General features: G+C 40.7%; 1 protein-coding gene across 1 annotated transcript in view; it reads left to right on the top strand.

Moving 5' to 3' along the window:
* The window catches only part of ptprt (protein tyrosine phosphatase receptor type T), a 516,342-nt gene that overhangs the window by 284,737 nt on the left and 212,183 nt on the right, over nt 1-19,422 (top strand). Inside the window, exon 14 of the mRNA XM_041782769.1 lies at nt 2,804-3,080. Coding sequence (XP_041638703.1) covers nt 2,804-3,080 — 277 coding nt within the window. The remainder of the gene's footprint in view (nt 1-2,803; nt 3,081-19,422) is intronic.

Genomic DNA, 19,422 nt, shown 5'->3' with positions numbered 1-19,422 from the left:
GGGATAAGCACAGTAGTCTGAAACCAACAGTAGTTTCAAAAAGATGATGTGAACTTAATCTTGAAATAAGAACAATAACATCTTTAAATGTGGATGTGGGAGACGGGCTTAAAGTCAGTATGTATATATTTATTAGGGCCCTAGCTCCAACCTCGGGGGGGGGGGGGGGGGGGTTTTATAGAAATTTTGGCATTTAAATCAGACCTTTTAAAAGTGGATTTGGGACATGACTGACTGCAAAGTCTTTTCGTATTTTTGAAGATGGACAGGTTGTGCATTTTACAAACTCCTCCAAAGAGTTTTATTAGATTGACTCCAAAATTTTCTTGCCAACTCTACAGAAGATTGACATCTTATATTGTGCAAACAGTGAGTTTTCTCCCAAGGGTGGGGCCATGGTTGGGGCCCAAATTTGGACTACTTTTTGTTACTTTTTTTGCAGGTAAACTGCAGAGACTGAATAATGGGAATAAGTACAGTAGTCTGAAACCAACCATAGTTTCAAAAAGATGTTGTGAACTATTATCTTAATATAAAAACAATAAACACCTTTAAATGTGGATGTGGGAGACAGGCTTAAAGTCAGTATTTGTATTTATCAGGGCCCTAGCTCCAACCTTGGGGGGGGGGCTTTTTAGAACTTTTCCAGACCTTTTAAACGTGGATTTGGGACATGACTGATTGCAAAGTGTTTTTGTATTTTTAAAGATGGACAGGTTGTGCATTTTTACAAACTCCCTCCTTAGAGTTTTATTGGATTGACTTCGAAATTTTCTTGCCAACTCTACAGAAGATTGACATCTTGTATTGTGCAAAGAGTGAGTTTTCTCCCTAGGGTGGGGCCATGGTTGGGGCCCAAAGTTGGACTGCTTTTGTTATTTTTTTGCAGGTAAACTGCAGAGACTGAATTATGGGGATAAGCACAGTAGTCTGAAACCAACCATAGTTTTAAAAAGATGGTGCAAACTTTTATCTTGGTGAAAAGGCCTTTTTAAATTTACATATGGGTCATGGCTGACTGTAAAATTTCTTGAATTGCATCTGAAATGGACTTAAACAAATGTTAATTGCTATTTGTTAGTATATATGTATTAGGGCCCTTGCACCAACTTTGGACTGAGGGCCTTGTTGAAACTGTAGATGTTTTTATTCAGGGAAATTAATCACTAATTTTGGAGCATTAACACACATAAAAACTCATCAAGCTTCCCGGAAAACTGCATATTCCCCAGAGGGAGTTTATGTGTCATAGTGGTTTTGTGTGAGTCCATCATTTTGGGGTCCTGCTGGGCCCCTAGAAATTTTGCCTGGGGCCTTTGTAAGAGCTACCTGCGTGAAATTGAACACCCATGTGTATCATAATGAGACAGATAATAACAACCCTCTAACACGTACAGAAAGTGCACTACAAACAGCTGAACATCAAATAGTCGTGTTTTCAGCGGTGAATGGATTGTGCATTTTAACAAACTCCTCTCAGAGGTTTTATCAGACTGACTCCAGAATTCTTCCACTCATTCTAGACAAGATGAAGATCTTAACTTGTGCAAACAAGGAGTTTTCACCCCAGGGAGGGGTGGTGATCAGGGCCCAAAACTGGACTACTTTTTTCTACTTTTTTGGTTGTGTTTCTAGAGCAATGACGCCATATAATTTTTAAAGCTTTTTTCAGTCATTGCCAAAAATCACACATTCAAACTGACTACATCCATGCATCTGATTCAGTTTTTCTTTGTCAAGGCACCACCTAATGGCAACATTCAGCCCCTGCACAGCTATCAGACTGGACATATGATCCTCACCATGTATATGCATCATGACTACACCTACAAAAAAGCCTCTTGGAATCACACCCAAATACCAACAGGAAGTCAGCCAGCTTAATCTCAATGACAAAATGATGCTTACTTTTTGGGGCTTAATCACTGAATCCTGTTGTAATTTTCAGAAACATTATTCTGTGTTCTTCAAGATTTCATGGCAACACAATGATCACACATGCAAAGATTTTATCAAAGCATCCCCTCCTGGCAACAGGGGACCAATGTGCTTGTTCCTCAGCTCATATTTTTGAAGAAAGACCTCAATATTCAACCACAACACCTGCTTGTTTCATTAAAAGACACCTGGGCAGCAATGCCGACCATTTTTATATCTTGCCATTTGACAGGAAGTTGTCATAACTCTCATACGATGCATCTGATTTGATTCAAATTTCACATGTATGATCAGGAATGGCCCCTCTACGCATTTAAAAATTAAATAGCTCTCTGATGGGTCAAGATTTCCTGCAGTTTATGGCGCAATATACAAAGGACATGTAGATGTATCTTAAATATTTTAACCTGAGGTAAGTAGATGTGAAATAAATGATCCAGAGTCACAGATAAATCTTTTTTTTTTTTTTTTTTTGGAATGAGTCTAAAATAACAGCTATTTACCAAGAACATAATCGTTTAATGGTGTCAAAAGTAAATGTTTTATTTTGTCCATCTGTTGCAAAGACACACTGGCAATGCAGGACATTTCGATATCTTGCCATCTGGCAGGAAGTTGGCATAACTCTAATATGAAGCATCTAATTTGGTTCAAATTTCAAAGGTATGATAAGAGACTCCCCCTCTACAAATTTAAACATTTAAAATGTAAATCATGAGAAAGAAGAGAAACATAAATGCTTCCTAAATCACACTGATTGTTTGATGGCGTCAAAGCTGGGGGATTTATTTCGTCCAATCTGAGCAAAGCCAGGATGGTTGCTTTAATGGAACAGGTAGTAATGTGTCTGTATTTGTTCTTCCAGCTCCTATCAGCTCGTCGTGAAGGAGGAGCGGAAGTCAAAGACCCGCCGTGCTGCCTCAGAAGCCCCGGAGTGTTTCTCTGCTCCGGTCAGCTTCCGTAACGCCTCCACCTTGGACTCGTCCTACTACATCGCTGCTGAGCTGCCTCCGTCCAGCCTCACTGTCGTCCAGCCCTTCACGGTGGGAGACAACAAAAGCTACGGTGGTTTCTGGAACCCTCCACTGTCTCCGGCTAAGAGCTACATCATCTACTACCAGGCCATGAGCAGAGCCAACGGGGTGAGTGTTGAGACTCTAAAGAAAAAAGTTCTGAAAAGATACTTGGACTCTCCTAAGTCTATTTGTGCTTCCTTTTCTTTACTTTACTGTCAAATACATCAGCATTCCCACCCCTCCTCCCCTCTCCTCATAACTCATTCACAACTTGATCTTGGCTTTTTGAATTTCCATAATGCTCTGAACCCTGTGAGGGTTGTTTTAATTTTCCACTGCTGTAACCACGGTAACTCAGTTTTGGCGAGCAGGGCCGGGCAAGCTGGCTGATGCCATGATGTAATATCCTCCTCCAGAAGGCACTTTTCCCACAATGCACTCACACGGACAGAGACGGAGCGTGAGTGGGCGTGAACGGGAGGAGATTCTAGCACGACTGAGCGAGCGTGCGTGAGCCGGTGTGGTTAAAGTGTCTGTGCCCTGATTATGTTGCAGAAGAATCTCTCATTTGATTGGATCTCAGTAAATCCAATCACTAGGGGTTTGTTTGGGTCAGGGATTTGTGGCGCTGTCGGGGTCTGAAAAGAAGAGAGTTGACCCTGCACAGCCACCATAGAGCAGACGGTCTGATGAAGAAGTCAGGTGTTAAAATGGCTCCACATTAATCTAAAACACAGATTTCTGATGTTTGATAAAGTCTATTTTCCTGCACATCTCAAACAGAAACAGATTAGAACATAATTGTTGTCATTTCTAACTTCCCCATAGCTTTTAGAATCAGCTGAATGGTTTAACAGCTTAATTTTGGGTTTGGAGGAAAACACATTTGGATAAAAAACCACGTCATGTTTTCAAATTTTGTCTGAGAAATTAATGGAATTTACAATATCTGTTTAAATCAGTTATCATTCACAATACAGGGTTGATGAACTGATAAACAGATTTACTGGATTCAAGGGCTGCCATCAGGGCTCACAGGTATCCCACGTCAAATTGCTAAAAATAAAAAAAATTCAAGGGATAACATTAACACTATCATATCTATGCTCTGTTTTCTCTCCTTTCTCTGCATCATCCCCTGTTTTTTCTGCATCGTTTTCTTCTTTTTGCATCTTGAATCTGCTTATTTTTTTCTGCATCTCATTTGTCACTCTTCCTGCATCTCTTCTTCTCTTTCTGCATCTTCATATTTACTTCATCTGCATCTCAATCTTCCTTTTTTTTAGTATTTCCTCTTTTGTTTTCTGCATCATTCTCCCCCATACTCCTGCTTCACACTCTGCATTTCTTGCATATCTCGTACTGCACCTTTCTCTTCTTGAAAAGTCTTCTTTTTCTGTATCTGCCTCTTGTCTCTCTTCTGTTTCCCCCTCTTTCTCTTTCTCTTGTCCTTAAATCTTGTATCCACCACTTCTTTTTGCGGCATCTCCCTCTTCTCTCTTCCTGCATCTCCCTTTTTTCCTTTTTGCATCTGCATCATCTCTCTTTTTCTGCTCCCCCCTAGTGTCTTCTATTCCACTCTCTTCTTCACCATCTTCTCATTTTTCATCATCTCCCTCCTCTCTTTTTCTGCATTTCCATAATCTCTCTTACTGCTTCTCCCTCTTTTCTCTGCTTTGTCCTCTCTGTATCTGCAACTTTTTCTTCTCTTTGCATCTTGAATCTACTTTTTTTTCTGCATCTCCCTCTTCTTCCTTTCTGCATCTAGTTCATCTCTCTTCCTGCATCACCTTCTTTTTTCTGCATCTTCATCATGTCTTAATCTGCATCTCAGTTTTCTTTTTTTCAGTATTTCCCTCCTCTGTTTCTCACCTTTCCAGCATGCTCTTCCCTTCCTGCATTCTTGACACCTCTCTTCTTGCATCTCTCTCTCTTTTTCTGCATCTTCCTCTTCTCCTATTGTATACACACTTTCTTTTTTGTTTATGTTTCTCTCTTTCTGCTTCTCCCTCTACCTTTTTGGCATCCTGTTTTTTTTTTGTATCTCCGTCTTCCTTCTTTTTCCATCATTTGTCTTACTGCATCGTCCTTTCTTTTCAGCATCTTTTTCTTCTTAGCATCTTGAATGTACTTATTTTCTCTGCATCTCCCTTTTCTTCCTTTCTGCATCTCGTTCGTCTCTCTTCCTGCATCACCTTCTTTCTTTTTGCATCTCTCTGCTAACTCTTTCTGCAGCTCAATCTTCCTTTTTGTCAGTATTTCCCTCCTCTGTTTTCTGCACCACCCCCCTTACCTCTGCATAGCGCTCTTCTTTTGCTGCATTTCTGACACCTCTCTTCCTTCACCTCTCTTTCTTTTTCTGCACCTTCCTCTTCTCCTATTGTATGCACCCTTTCTTCTTTGCATCTCTGTTTCTCTCTTTCTGTTTCTCCCTCTACCTTGTCTGCATTCTGTCTTTTTTTGTACTTCTGTCTTCCCTCTTCTTGCATCTTCCTCTTTTTCTGCATCTCCCTCCTCTGTCTTCTGCATCTTTGTCCTCTTCCTGTCATTATTGCTCTCTGCCTTTCATTGAACTATCTTCTCTTTTCTGCATTTCTATCTATTTGCAACCCTGACATGAATCTGTTTTCTTCTCTTTCTGCCTGTTGACTGAAGTTTTTCTCTCTACTGTAACTTTTCTAAATGCTGCTTTGTGCTGAGTTTATTGTAGCTAAATCTTATGTCTATATCTCAACGGTGATAGGTCAACAGGTCTCAACGGTGCCTTTTGTGGAGTGTTTTTAGGTAACTTTGGCGATGAATTGGCACTGTAAAGACTGACTGAGTTACAGCCCTACCAAATTCCCTTCCATCTGTTTCATCGCCCTGACTAAATAACTGTTTCTACAGAAGGCTAGCAGCCTCTCCGATCTCACTTCTTGGTGAAATCAAAGGTTGGGCCCTGATATGCAGCAGCTGGGACACTGTTAGTGCTTTCTCCAAGGACTCATCTGCAAGGTGAATGTTTGTTGACCACAGCTCGTCTGAAAAGAGCGTCTCCTGTCACAGAGAGCCATAGTAATGGTTTTGCATTAGTTCTGTCTGCATGTCCTAAAAGATGCTCTGGATAAAGAGGACTGAAAACTGGCCAATAAATCCACCAAGGCCAGCTGAGTCTGACAAGACTGCAGGGTCTCCATCTCTGCAGAGAAAAATGTCAGCTTTTGAATTATTCATTCTCTAAATCCAATATCTTCATTATATACTGTTTCAGCCAGTGATATTTTGTCAATCAAGGATTTAAGTTATCTGCGGTCCTCACAAAGTCTTGTAATTTGTTTAATTTCTGTGCTGTCACTCATTCTGTGAGTAGGTGTCACGCGGTGGATTTCTCATACGTTGGAAAGAAGCGGCTCATTTACATTTTAGAGGACTTGGCTGGTTTGTTGTAGTTTGATCCCATGGATGAAAGTCTGTTCCTCATTCTTCGCCTGTCTTCGATAATCCGGCGAGTTTTTTTTTTCCCTCCACCTGTCCATCATTGGAGCGTCTCTCCTCCGTCTTTCTCCGTGGTTTTCTGTCACTTTCTCTTTAGAGGAATTGTTTCCCTCCATCCGCCCACTCCTGCGTCTCTTTATTGCTCACTCCTCTCTCTCTAAAATGGCAGGAAAAATACATACCACTGTTTTTTCATCTCTGGTTTCCTTTTTCTCTTAAATCATTTTCTCCTTATTTTCCCTTCATCCCAGCCAGCTCTTCTGTCTTGCCCTCCCCTGATATTTTGTCCCACTCCTTCCTTCCTCTATTCTTATCGTTGTCCTTTCGTCTACACCTTCTCTTCCATCCACCTTCACTCTCTTTGCTTCGTCTTATTGCTGTTCAGTTCACAATCTCTTTTAACCTCCCACCTTATTTATTTTTTCATCCCTCCTCCTCTCATTTTTCTGCTCCGTTGCCATCGTTTTAATCCCACCTAACTCTCTTCCTACCTTCTATATCTCCTTTCCCTCCAAACTTTCATTTTTTTTAGGATTTAGTTCAAGATTTTTAGCTGAATGGGAAAGAAAGAGACGTTAAAAAGGGGAGGAATTTGAGCCATATGACAAATACAGCTGGTTTGATCGATTAAACTGGTTTAAATTAAGGCTGAACAATTTGCAAAAATAATCTAATTGCAATTTTGTTTCCCCAAAATATCTCATTTGCGATTTAATATGCCATTACTCTTGGGTTAATCTTATGTATATTTTTCAGCAAATTCAAGCAATAAATAATTTAAAAAAGACCATGTGCATTGAAAACAATAAAATTATTTCCAAAGCAATTAATCCACAGTAGCATGAATCTGAATATGGGGGTGCAACAAGCTTTTAGCAATAAAGGAGGCAGCTGGGGTGGAGGAGGTGAGGCTGGCTACCAGCTGATCGCAGATGGGGTATGAGTTTCTTGAAGTAATGCTAGGCTTCAACAGTTTTAGACAGAATGAGCTAATTATTTTTGCTTATTTTTGATGTCCTTTGCTTTGTTTAAGGGCATTATCATTTTATGCCACTCATTTTGTTTAAGAAAAACATACATAAAACACAAAAAGGAGGATTTTTGTAAACGATTATAAAAAAAAATGGCACTTCTCTTTTTACCCGTCCTTTTCTCCAATCTGCTCAAAGTGTAAATCAGCAGAGGGAACTTCAGGTCATTTATTCTGGTCTTGTTCTAAACTGAATAAATTTTGGTTGGATGTTTTTAAGTGCTTCTCAGAAGTATACAACTGCAACTTCATACCAGATCCCTCTACTGCCATTCTGGGCAGAGACCAGCATATACAAAATGTGTCTCGCTTACAACCTAAGACAATGCAGTATGGCATGGTTGTGGCAAAAAGAATTATCTTGGCCCTTTGGAAATCTGAGAAAGTACCCTTTTTTCAAACTTGATTACAAGAAATGATTAATCTGTTGCATGAAAGAATCCGATACAGTATCTCTCTTAACTCTGCTAGCTTTGACAACATGTGGCAACCATTCTTATCCTATCTGTCAAAAGCGACCTAAACTTAAAACTTTTATATATATTCTGGTATTGGCTGTCTGTGCTGATCGTCTTGCTTTATTTTTTCAGCTTTACTTTTATGTACAATGTCCCTTTTTGTTTTACTGCTGTCTTTGTTAGCCCTTTTGAAATGTATGTTCCCTTTCATGGGGTTGTTTATCTGTAAAATTGGAAAAGCTTATATATATATATATATATATATATATATAAAGACACTTGAGTGTTTGCATAAAATCTCTGCTGCTGCAAAATATATCTATATTAAACTGGTATTTTGACACATTTAAAGTTAAAGAAATATTGCAACTTCTGCGTTTTGAAAAGCAGCAGGCCATGTTGTGATTTAATCTAATTTGCGATTAATTGCCCAGCCCTAGTTTAAATTGGTTTAATGTGCTTGTAAACTTGATGTCATTGGAAAGGTAAAACAAGGAAATATCAGCACAAAGAAGTACAACCCCATTCCAAAAAAGTTGGGACACCGTGTAACATGCAAATCAAAATGGAAGTCAATTGTTTTGATTGTCAAATCTCATAAACCTGTATTATATTCACAGTAGAACATAAACAGCATATCAGATGTTAAACTGAGACATTTCATGGATGATTTTCTCATTTTGAATTTGATGGCTTCTCAGAAAAGTAGGGACAGAGCCATGTTTGCCATTGTGTGAAATCCCCTCTTTTTTGACAACAGCCTGAGGAGGCCAGTTGATGAGGGAGGAATGTTGTCCCATTCTTGTCTCTATTCTTTCCTTTCTGTTGTTTTATATCGGTAAAAGGTCTGGACTGCAGGCAGGCCAGTTCAGGACCCGGACTCCTCTTTTGTGAAGCCAGGCTGTTGTGCTATGTGGTCTGTGGTTTAGCATCGTCTTGAAAGAGACGCCTTGATGGAAGCTACTTTCCAGATGTTAGAGCTGCCCATGCCATCGGCAGCAAGGCAAACGCATACCATCAGAGATGTAGGCTTTAGAACTGAGCCAGGAGAACAAGCTGGATGCTCCCTCTCCTCTTTACTCCACAGGACATGGCGTCTGTAGTTTTCAAAATGTTTTTTACATTTTGATTCCTGTGACCACAGAACAGTTTTCCATGCTTCCACAGTCCATTTTAAATGAGCTTTGGTTGGAGAAGACGGTGGTGTTTCTCGGTTCTGTTCGCATATGGCTTCTCCTTTCTATGATCCAGCCACTTGCCATTCTGCTTGCTCCCGTTGGTTCAGTCATGCCCAAAATTGAACAAAGTATATTAGTATTAACACTAATATAAAAAGACTTTACCTTGGCACATTTGAAGGGAGCTTGCTCTTTCAAGTATTATTCTATGCTGCAGCCTTCAGATTTATCATATATCTTTAACTTTGTCTGTTTTTTCCTTGTGTCCTTCCTCCCTATAATCTTTCCTTCCCTGGGTCTTTGTCACTCTTAAACCATACTCTCCAAATCTTCCTCTCTCCTCTCCCAAATTCCTCTTCAGCCCTTGGGGTGTCCATCTTTGCCTGTGGTATTTTATCTTCTTTAATGTCTCTTTCACTCTTTTTAGACTTTTATTCCCTCTCCCTCTGTCGCTCCTCATCCCTTAGTCCCTGATCGCTCCCGCGCGTACTCCTCTTACTCACAGCCCGAGGCTCTTCAGTCGTGTCTGAGCGAGGGTTCGGTTTTAAAGTGTGGTTGACATCACATGACGCTCAGGGAGAATCTGGACTGCCGTTGGTGAGGAGTTTTAATGTGCCAAACGTCAACTAATTGGCACAGCGGAGGGGGACGAGAGACTGGCAGAAGATGGATGTCGCCCCAGAGGGGAGAGAGAGAGGACAGGTGCTGGAAAGAGTCAGTTACTACCTGAGAACTCATCTGAATATCATTTTAAAGAAGGAGAAACCTCTGCTGTTTCAAATGCTAAAGTGCAATAAGATGGCTTTATCACAGCACTGAGTCTGTGTGGATAGGTCTGAATCTTTATTCTTTGCTATGCTGCTCAAGCTCTGCCAGGTTGTACAGGGATCAGGCGTGAACAGCCCTTTTCAAGTCCAGCTACAAATTCCGTATTGAATTGAGGTCTGGGCTTTGACTCGGCCGCTCCAGAACATTCCCCTTGTTGTCTTTAACTCTCAGAGACCGACGCAGCCGAGGGCGGTAAAAAATAGCTCCAGCTCCAGCTCCAAAATGTTTAATAACTTTTGAACTGTTTATCCTATCAAAATCCTTTCAAAACATGGATGAAAGCTGAGATTCCCAGCTTTCTGGTGGTACCACGAAGGTCTCATTTGCACACAGGCTCCACAAGGACCACCGAAACATGATCGTGATTCGCTACACTGATTGACTTTTGCCCTCCTCAAATTTACTACCCTCTGGACACCTTAGAGGCAAAACTGTACATCTAAAAATTGCCATTAAATCACCATATGTCAATACTTTTTTCTACTTTTTTTCATAAATCCCTTTAACATTTTCAGACCTGCTCAAATGTACCAAATATTCAATAATTTTCAAGATTTTAACCCTTTAAATGCCAGTTTGATAATTTGAAATATTTTATTTTTTACTACAAAAAACACAAAAAGTGAATTATTTTTCATATAATAAATAGTGGAAAGATTGGGCTTTGGTGCTGATGAGAGTCTTGGATGAGTCAAAGATTAGCAACAAAATTGATTTGATTGCATTTTTATTTTTTATGTAGTGCCAGCTTTAACATGAGGGCACCCTCTGGACACCTTCAAGGCAAAAATGTACATGTACATTAAAACCGCTTTTAAATCACCATACATTAATATTTGTTTCTACTTTTTTTCATTCTTTTTAACAACTTCAGACCTGTCTTTTGTAATTAGATGATAATCTTTTTTTTTTTTTTTTTAATTTAACACTTCTAGACTCATCTACATGGTCAGCAAATGAAATATAGGAAAACAACTTTATAAAAAGCAAACTTCTTTGGGTTACGTCCCAGTTCACAGTGAAAAAGCAGAAACTCTCTACAGGCGTTTTTCAAAATTTCTGATAAATTAATCTGTCTGAGACCAAGTACTTGTAAAATCAGTTACACTGAAAGTCCAGGTTGCCTTGGTTAAAATGATGTATGCCACTTGATGTTGACTACTAGCAGACCTTTCAAAAACAACATGAATGTGGATGAGACAGGCATGCCCCAAACTGGTCTAGGTCTTTAACCCTCTGGTACCCCTTGAGCCTAAATTGCACACTCTGTTGCTATTTTTTTTTAAATAGCTCTGTCCTCTTTCACAATCAGTATTATCATGTATTATATTTTTTGTTCATTTTTGCACAATTTTCAAAATTCTGTCCCAGCCACAACAATCAGCCCAACATAAATAAAGTAAACCTTTTTTTTATAGCGTTAATATCCCTGGTATGCAATAAGTCCCCATTGAAACCCATTCATACCACTTTTTTTTTTTTTTCAGCCATACGCCATTAAGGCATTGATCATGCATTTTCTGGTTTCTGGGCTTCATTTGAGAGTTGGGACTTTACATTTGTACCTGGACCATTTTTTTTTTTACCCTGTGAAATCACTTTTACCATATATGGCCAAGGGCAGGAAATACATGTTTTTCCACCGGATTTCAGTGTTATACTGCCCTCTGGTCCACTTCTCACTAACTCTCTAAGGTTTTGTTTACGTGCAGATTAATGACATATGCCAGGCTGCAATAATCAAAAAATAAGCTATCTAATTTTCATGTAGTAACCTGCAAAAATCATTTTTTGTTTATTTTGCATTTAAAAATGCAGTGACATCATTAATAAAACATGGCATTTAAATGGTTAAAAAATTAGAATAAAGGAATATTTGACATTTATGATTAAGGCTGACCTTGAATGAGAAAAGTATAATTCAGTAACAGTAAAACAATTTTGAAATGTATGATATTCACAACATGATTTAAAGGTGTGCATTTGTGCACAGAAGGGTGACAAACGTGAGTATTTTAGAATAATTGACCTAAAAAAAAACAAAAAAAAAACGAATAATGCATTTTAATCAGTGTTGCCAATAATCAGTCACATATGCTAGGCTGCAATCATCCTCAAATAAGTTTTTCACTTACAGTGTAGTACCTTGAAAAAAATCAGTTGTGTGTTTTTCATCAAAAAACTTTGTTTGTTTACGTTACAAACATGGCATTTAAAGAGTTAAAAGGTATGACAGTTACTGAGTATCTGGTATTTTCGTTAATTGCAAAAGTTGAAAAAACTAGGAAAAAATAAAACAATTAAAAATAAATTATTATATCTTTTTATTAACAGTAATAACCTCCCTGTGCATTTATGCATACCAGGAAGAAAATGAGGTGGCAATTTGTAGGGCTACCAGAGGGGAAAGGGTTAAGCCATTTCTGTGTAGCTTTCTCTGGAAGCTTTGGCTCATTGTCTTACTGGAAAATAAATCTTATCCCAAGTTCTCTTGCAGACTGAATACAATTGTCCTCCAGGAATTTTCAATATGTTTCGGCATTCATTTTACCCTCTATCTTTACAAGAAGCATCCCCACAGCATGATGCTGCCACCACCGTGCTTCACAGTGGGGATGGTGTCAGTGTTTGGCGTCTTATCTGATGGCCCAAAATGCTCCATTTTGGTGCTTATACTTTAGAATTCCCTTTTCTCTGGGTTGCCTGTATTGTTCTTTTGCCTTTGTGGTGTAATGGTAGCCAGGAATACTGATTAAAGTAACCCAAACCTGACCTGGTTTTATAGCTCACCTTTGGTTTGTATACTCAGAAACTTTTTCCCCCCTTGGTGCTAAAAAACCTCGCTTGTGCTGACCTTTAACCCCTCCAACACCACAGAGATTAAATAAAGCTCTGTCTGCTCGCCCGGCCTCTTCACCTGGAATGATTGGGAGCAAATCCCTGCAGCCAGGTTCAAAGTTCACATGTCGACATACTCTGAACCTTCCACAGTGTAGACTCTTCCTCTTTCTGCAGAAATCTCTTGAATGTGGCCTGAGAAGGCATCAGAGGCAACATGAGGACAACATAAAGACAGATGGATGAGATTTTAAAGGTGCAATATGTAAAATTTCTGCAGTGCAACATCTAATAACCTTAAAGTCATAAGAGGTTTAAAAGTGCAGGAAAAGAGAGGAGAAGCGAGGTTGACTAGTCTTCTAGAGGACAGCAGACCGGGCTGCAGGGAGCATGTTCTTATTCAGTGAAAGTCTTTGAAAGCAAAAATTAAATACTGGATGGGAAATTCAGCCACGATGACACAGACAGACAGGACCTGGGAGATTTAGGAGGAAGTGGACGGACTGAAAAAGGAGGTGTGGGGGAAAAAGTGAGCGAAGAGGAAAGGTGGGGCTGTTGGAGGAGAAATGAAGAAGAGGAGGAGGAGAAATGGGGCGAGAAATGGCACGAAACAAACGGAAGAGATGGCATGCAAAGTGAAGAAAAACATGCCCTCCTGCGCTGTGCAAAATGCATCCGCACACCTCTCTGACAAGTAAAAAGCCTCGGGGGTTTGGCCGAGGTGCTCTGACGATCAACGCCATTCACACTCACACAGAAACACACACGACCGTGGAGGTTTTACCGCAGACACATGGAGCGAGATTTTACCCACTGACAGCTGATGTCAATCAGGATCCACTCAGCTGACTCCAAAATCCCTGAAACCAGTTTTATTCTCCCTAGGTGTAAAAACAGCACATTTATAGAAAAATGGCACCAGAGGAGCAAAAATAAGTGAATATTCTTATCTTAAAGTATGAAAAACTACATTTTCAGGGTTTAATTTTGAGCCTTTATTTAATAGGATGTTAAATACACAAGGAAATCAGAGAGAAATGGGGAATGACCTTCAAAAAATGAGTCTAAAGTTGGATTTAAACCTCGGGTTGTTGTAACTTGGAGAAAAGATAGTTTCCATACATGGGACATGATGTAACTGCTTGTCCAGTGGTTCTCAAACGGTGGGTTGGGACCCAAAAGTGGGTCGTGAAAAAGATTTATAACGTAAGTTGGCATTGTCGGCAGGCTTAAGAGTTGTTGTTGGGGTCATAAATCGTAACCACTATGATGTTGCCGTTTTGCGTTTCAATGATTCCTTCCATGCCTCCAAATTCCTCACAAAAGCTTTTCTAGTAGGCCTGGTGACTTTCCGGGGTCTTTGAGGATTAAGTCCACATCAGTAACTCTGATTTAGTCTTTTTATCATTTTTGATCCATTTTCTGATGCTAGCTTAGCATTGGCCACCATATTGTTTTCTTCAGCTGGGCTGTGACAACTATTGTCACATCATGCGGCTAAACTGTGCCTGTCTTTACACTCAGCAAATAAGGGAGATTATAGGCTATTATAATTGTAATTTGGCCCTTAAAGTCTGAGATGTGGCCCTCAGAGCCTGTGATGTGGTTGGTCCTCAGAGCCTGTGTTGTGGCCCTGAGAGTCTGTGATGTGGCCCTCAGAGCCTGTGATGTGGCCCTCAGAGTCTGTGATGTGGTCCTCAGAGCCTGAGATGTGGTCCTCAGAGCCTGTGTTGTGGCCCTCAGAGCCTGTGTTGTGGCCCTCAGAGTCTGAGATGTGGCCCTCAGAGTCTGTGTTGTGGTCCTCAGAGTCTGTGTTGTGGCCCTCAGAGCCTGTGTTGTGGCCCTCAGAGTCTGAGATGTGGCCCTCAGAGTCTGTGTTGTGGTCCTCAGAGTCTGTGATGTGGCCCTCAGAGCCTGAGATGTGGTCCTCAGAGTCTGTGATGTGGCCCTCAGAGTCTGTGATGTGGTCCTCAGAGCCTGAGATGTGGCCCTCAGAGTCTGTGATGTGGCCCTCAGAGCCTGTGCCGTGGCCCTCAGAGTCTGAGATGTGGCCCTCAGAGTCTGTGATGTGGCCCTCAGAGTCTGTGTTGTGGCCCTCAGTGTCTGTGACGTGGCCCTCAGAGTCTGTGATGTGGTCCTCAGAGTCTGTGATGTGGTCCTCAGAGCCTGTGTTGTGGCCCTCAGAGCCTGTGTTGTGGTCCTCAGAGTCTGTGATGTGGTCCTCAGAGCCTGAGATGTGGCCCTCAGAGTCTGTGATGTGGCCCTCAGAGTCTGAGATGTGGCCCTCAGAGTCTGTGATGTGGCCCTCAGAGTCTGTGATGTGGTCCTCAGAGTCTGTGATGTGGTCCTCAGAGCCTGTGTTGTGGCCCTCAGAGCCTGTGTTGTGGTCCTCAGAGTCTGTGATGTGGCCCTCAGAGCCTGTGTTGTGGCCCTCAGAGCCTGTGATGTGGCCCTCATAGTCTCTGATGTGGTCCTCAGAGTCTGTGATATGGTCCTTAGAGTCTGTGTTATGAGTATCACTGGGAGTTTAAAAAACTCAGGATGGAACAAACTGGAATTTTTACCACTTACAGTTCAGCATTATCAACAAGAGAAGCTAGAAGTGCAGCCAAGCCTTCTTCCTGCTGTTTTCCTGTTGAGCTGAATGCCAACAAGAGAAGCTAGAAGTGCAGCCAAGCCTTCTTCCTGCTGTTTTCCTGTTGAGCTGAATGCCAACACTCAGGTACAGACCAAACCAGGACCTCTGTGGACCGTTAGATCTCTTATTCTAGAGTATCTGTGTCAGAGTCAGACTTGTGTTTGGAGAAGTAGCCTGTCAGTCCAAGCGCTGACCTTGCAGCAGTCTGAGAGAGAAGGATGGATATGTGGAGATCTCCCTCACACAGCAGCTGCATGGCCATCCACTCTTAATATTCTGATCAGGCTGCACAAACTCAGCTACTACACATTCACTGTGTCTCCAGTGTCTCCATCGTAAACAACCCCCCCCCCCAGCCTCTCTGGGTAGAGGCCGGGCAATAAATTGGCCTTACATTTATTAACTTTGCTCCTTGCAGCCTCCTGAGGTTTAGCCCATTAGCATGAGCGAGGACGAGGCAGCGCTTCTATTCACAGCCACGGAGGAGCCGAGGAGAGCCGGCTCTCTGAGTGCACCGTAAATAGGAACCATAGGGCCCATATCTCGAAAACACGAGACTCCGGAGCTCAGGGAACGGATCTTATTCCCATGGCGACTATTTGTGGAAAATACATGGTACTTAGACTGGAGAAGTCTGCTCTTATGAGAGGAACAACAAAGAGGGTTCATTTTCAGACATCTGCTGAATAACTGCTGAGGCCTTCTTTGATTTTTCATTAGGCAGACATTTCTACACATAATACCCTTTATATTTGAACATCAGGCCTTTCTTTGTCTGCTGTTGTAGGAGTTCAAATTAAAGCCAGTCCTAATTTAACTCAACAACAGAGAAGATGCAGGTCTTGATTAAATATTTGCATGCATATCTGTCTCTTTTGTGCAGTTAAACGTCGCTTTTTGCTCCTATAACACAAAAACCACACATCAAGTTTGCACAGGATGACAACACAGCAGGCCCTAACCGCTCAGCTGCATCGTCTGTTGAATAAAATTCCAGAAACGAAACATTAAAGACGCTAAGAAATAAAATTAAACTTTAACATTTGTCCAAGAAAAAACAGTCAGAAGGTTGACATCTGTGTAAGCTTGAAGAAGGTAAAAGATCCACCTGAAATATTTCATAAACAAGATCAAATTCTACCAAATTCCCCAAAAAGCTGGGACGCTGTGTCCAATGTAAACCAAAACAATGATACATTAAAATCTCATAAACCCATGTTTTTGTTCACAATAGAGCATAAACCACATGTCAGATATAGAAACTGAGACTTTTTACCATTTCAGGAAAAAAAAAAAGAAAAAGCTAATTTGAATCTGATGGCATCTCAAAAAAGTAAGGACAGGACCATGATTAAAAAAGTGAGCTGTAGCTGTGAGTAGTGGTCAAAAGCAGCTGTAAATACGTAACTCTTTGATTGCTTACCTCTTTAACTGTAAAAAAAAATCTTTTTCTTACAACTCTGCATTTTTGCACATGACTTACAGTCATGGACGAAAGTATTGGCACCCCTGGAATTTTTTCCAGAAAATACACCATTTCTCCGGGAAATTGTTGCAATTACAAATGTTTTTGGTATACATGTGTTTATTGGCTTTATGTGCATTGGAACAACACAAAACATCAGAAGAAAAAAGACAAAATTGACTACTTAATATTTGGTTGCACATCCTTGGAAAAAAATAACTGAAACCGATCACTTCCTATAACCATCAACGAGCTTCTTACACCTCTCAACTGGAATTTTGGGCCACTCTTTTTTGCAAACTGCTCCAGATCTCTCAGATTTGAAGGGTGCTTCTTGCAACAACAGTTTTGAGATCTCTTCATAGTTGTTCAATGGGATTTAGATCCAGACTCATTGCTGGCCACTTCAGAACTCTCCAGTACTTTGTCTCCAACCATTTCTTGGTGTTTTTTGAGGCATGTTTGGGGTCATTGTCCTGCTGGAACACCCATGACCTCTGACACAGACCCAACTTTCTGACACTAGGCCCTACATTGCGTCCCAGCATCTTTGATAGTCTCCAGATTTCATGATTCCTTGCACACAGTCAAGGCACCCAGTGCCAGAGGCAGCAAAACAACCCCAAAACATCCTTGAAGCTCCACCATGTTTGGCTGTAGGTACTGTGTTCTTTTCTTTGTAGGCCTCATTCTGTTTTCTGTAAACAGTAGAATGACCTGCTTTTCCAAAAAGCTCTACCTTAGTCTCATCTGTCCACAACATGTTCTCCCAGAAGGATTGAGGCTTACTCAGGTACATTTTTGCAAACTCCAGTCTGACTTTTTTATGTCTCTTTGTCAGCAATGGGGTTCTCCTCAGTCCCCCGCCATAGTGCTTCATCTCATTCAGATGACCACGTATGGTCCCAGCTGACACTTTTGCACCCTGAGTCTGCAGGACAGCCTGAATTTGTGTGGAAGTTGACTGAGGATGTTTATCCACCATTCCAACTATCCTGCGTTGCATTCTTTTGTCAGTTTTTCTCTTCCATCCACATCCAGGGAGATTAGCCACAGTTCCATGGGTTATAAACTTCTTGATTATATTACACACAGTGGACAAAGGAATTTCTAGATCTCTGGAGATGGTCCATAGCCTTGAGATTGTTCATATTTTTCCACAATTTTGCTTCTTAAGTCCTCAGACAATTCTGGGCTCTTCTTTCTCTTCTCCATGCTTGGTGTGACACACACAGACACACAACACAAAGGATGAGTCAACTTTTAGACATTCTAACTGGCTTCAGGTGTGATTTCTAGATTGTCAGCACCTGTTACTGCCGTAGGTGAGTTTAAATGAGCATCACACGCCTGAAATAAAATGATTTACCCACAGTTTTAAAAGGGGGACAATCATTTTGTCTGGCCCATTTTTTGTGTTTTGTGTAAAATTATGTCAATTTTGACTTTTTTCTTCGGATTTTTTGTGTTGTTCCAATGCACATAAAGGTAATAAACATGTGTATACCAAAAACATTTGTATTTGAAAGAGTGTCTGGGAGAAATGGTGTATTTTCTGAAAAAAATTCCAGGGGTGCCAATACTTTCGTCCATGACTGTATCTCAAAAAAGTAGGGAAACAGAATGTTGGAAAAGTAAGTGGTTGTTATTAAAAACAACTGGAGGAGCAATTTGTAGCCAATTTGGTTAATTATCAACAGGTCAGTAATATGACTGGGTATTAAAGGAGCATTTTAGAGAGGCAGAGTCTCAGAGGTAAAGATGGACAGAGGTTCACCAATCTGTCTAAATATTGTGAAATAACTTCAGAAAAATCTCCCCTAAATAGACCAGTAGCTGCCCTCGGCGTCAATGACACAGTGGTAGAGTTCGATTGGTGCTCAATCTTGTCTTTATTATATACCGTGAAACTAAAACATGCAAAAAGCATTGTCATTGTAACAACGTTAAACTGTGATCACGCGAACAGGGTCAGTAAATTACAGTTTTGCATTCCTTTTAAATCACTATACAACAAGGTATGAATGGTCATTAAAAACATAGAAAACAATTACCTCTCTTCGCCTGCCAAGGGTGCAAATTTTGACTGGCGACGGGTTTGCTTCCATTTACTCACTGCTTGTGATCAAATACACAAATACAATCATACACGAATTAAAAACAACAGAATTAAACCCATAAAAAGATTATTTGATGCTACATACAATTTCAAAACTTCCCGCACACACACAATGAACTCCTGGCTTCAATCAAAGTTGGCGTGTGACGACACACCCGACCTTTATACCAGTTCTGGGGCACGCCACTCAACCATGGAACATGACTAGACAAAAAAAAAAAAAAGGAAAAAAAAAATGCCAGTGGCTACTTACAAGACCAAATGGAAAACTGTTCTGTGGTCAGATCACTGCATGGGCTCAGGAACACTTCCAGAAATCACTGTCTGTCTGCACACTTGGCTGAAGAAGGCGTCTTCTCTGGACCAAAGCTCATTTATAATGTACTGAGGGAACACGGAAAACTGTTCTGTGGTCACATGAACCAAATTTAAAAATG

Source organism: Cheilinus undulatus, linkage group 3 (assembly GCF_018320785.1).
Source record: "Cheilinus undulatus linkage group 3, ASM1832078v1, whole genome shotgun sequence".
Taxonomy (NCBI): Eukaryota; Metazoa; Chordata; class Actinopteri; order Labriformes; family Labridae; genus Cheilinus; species Cheilinus undulatus.
This window is presented reverse-complemented; position numbering and strand designations above follow the sequence as displayed.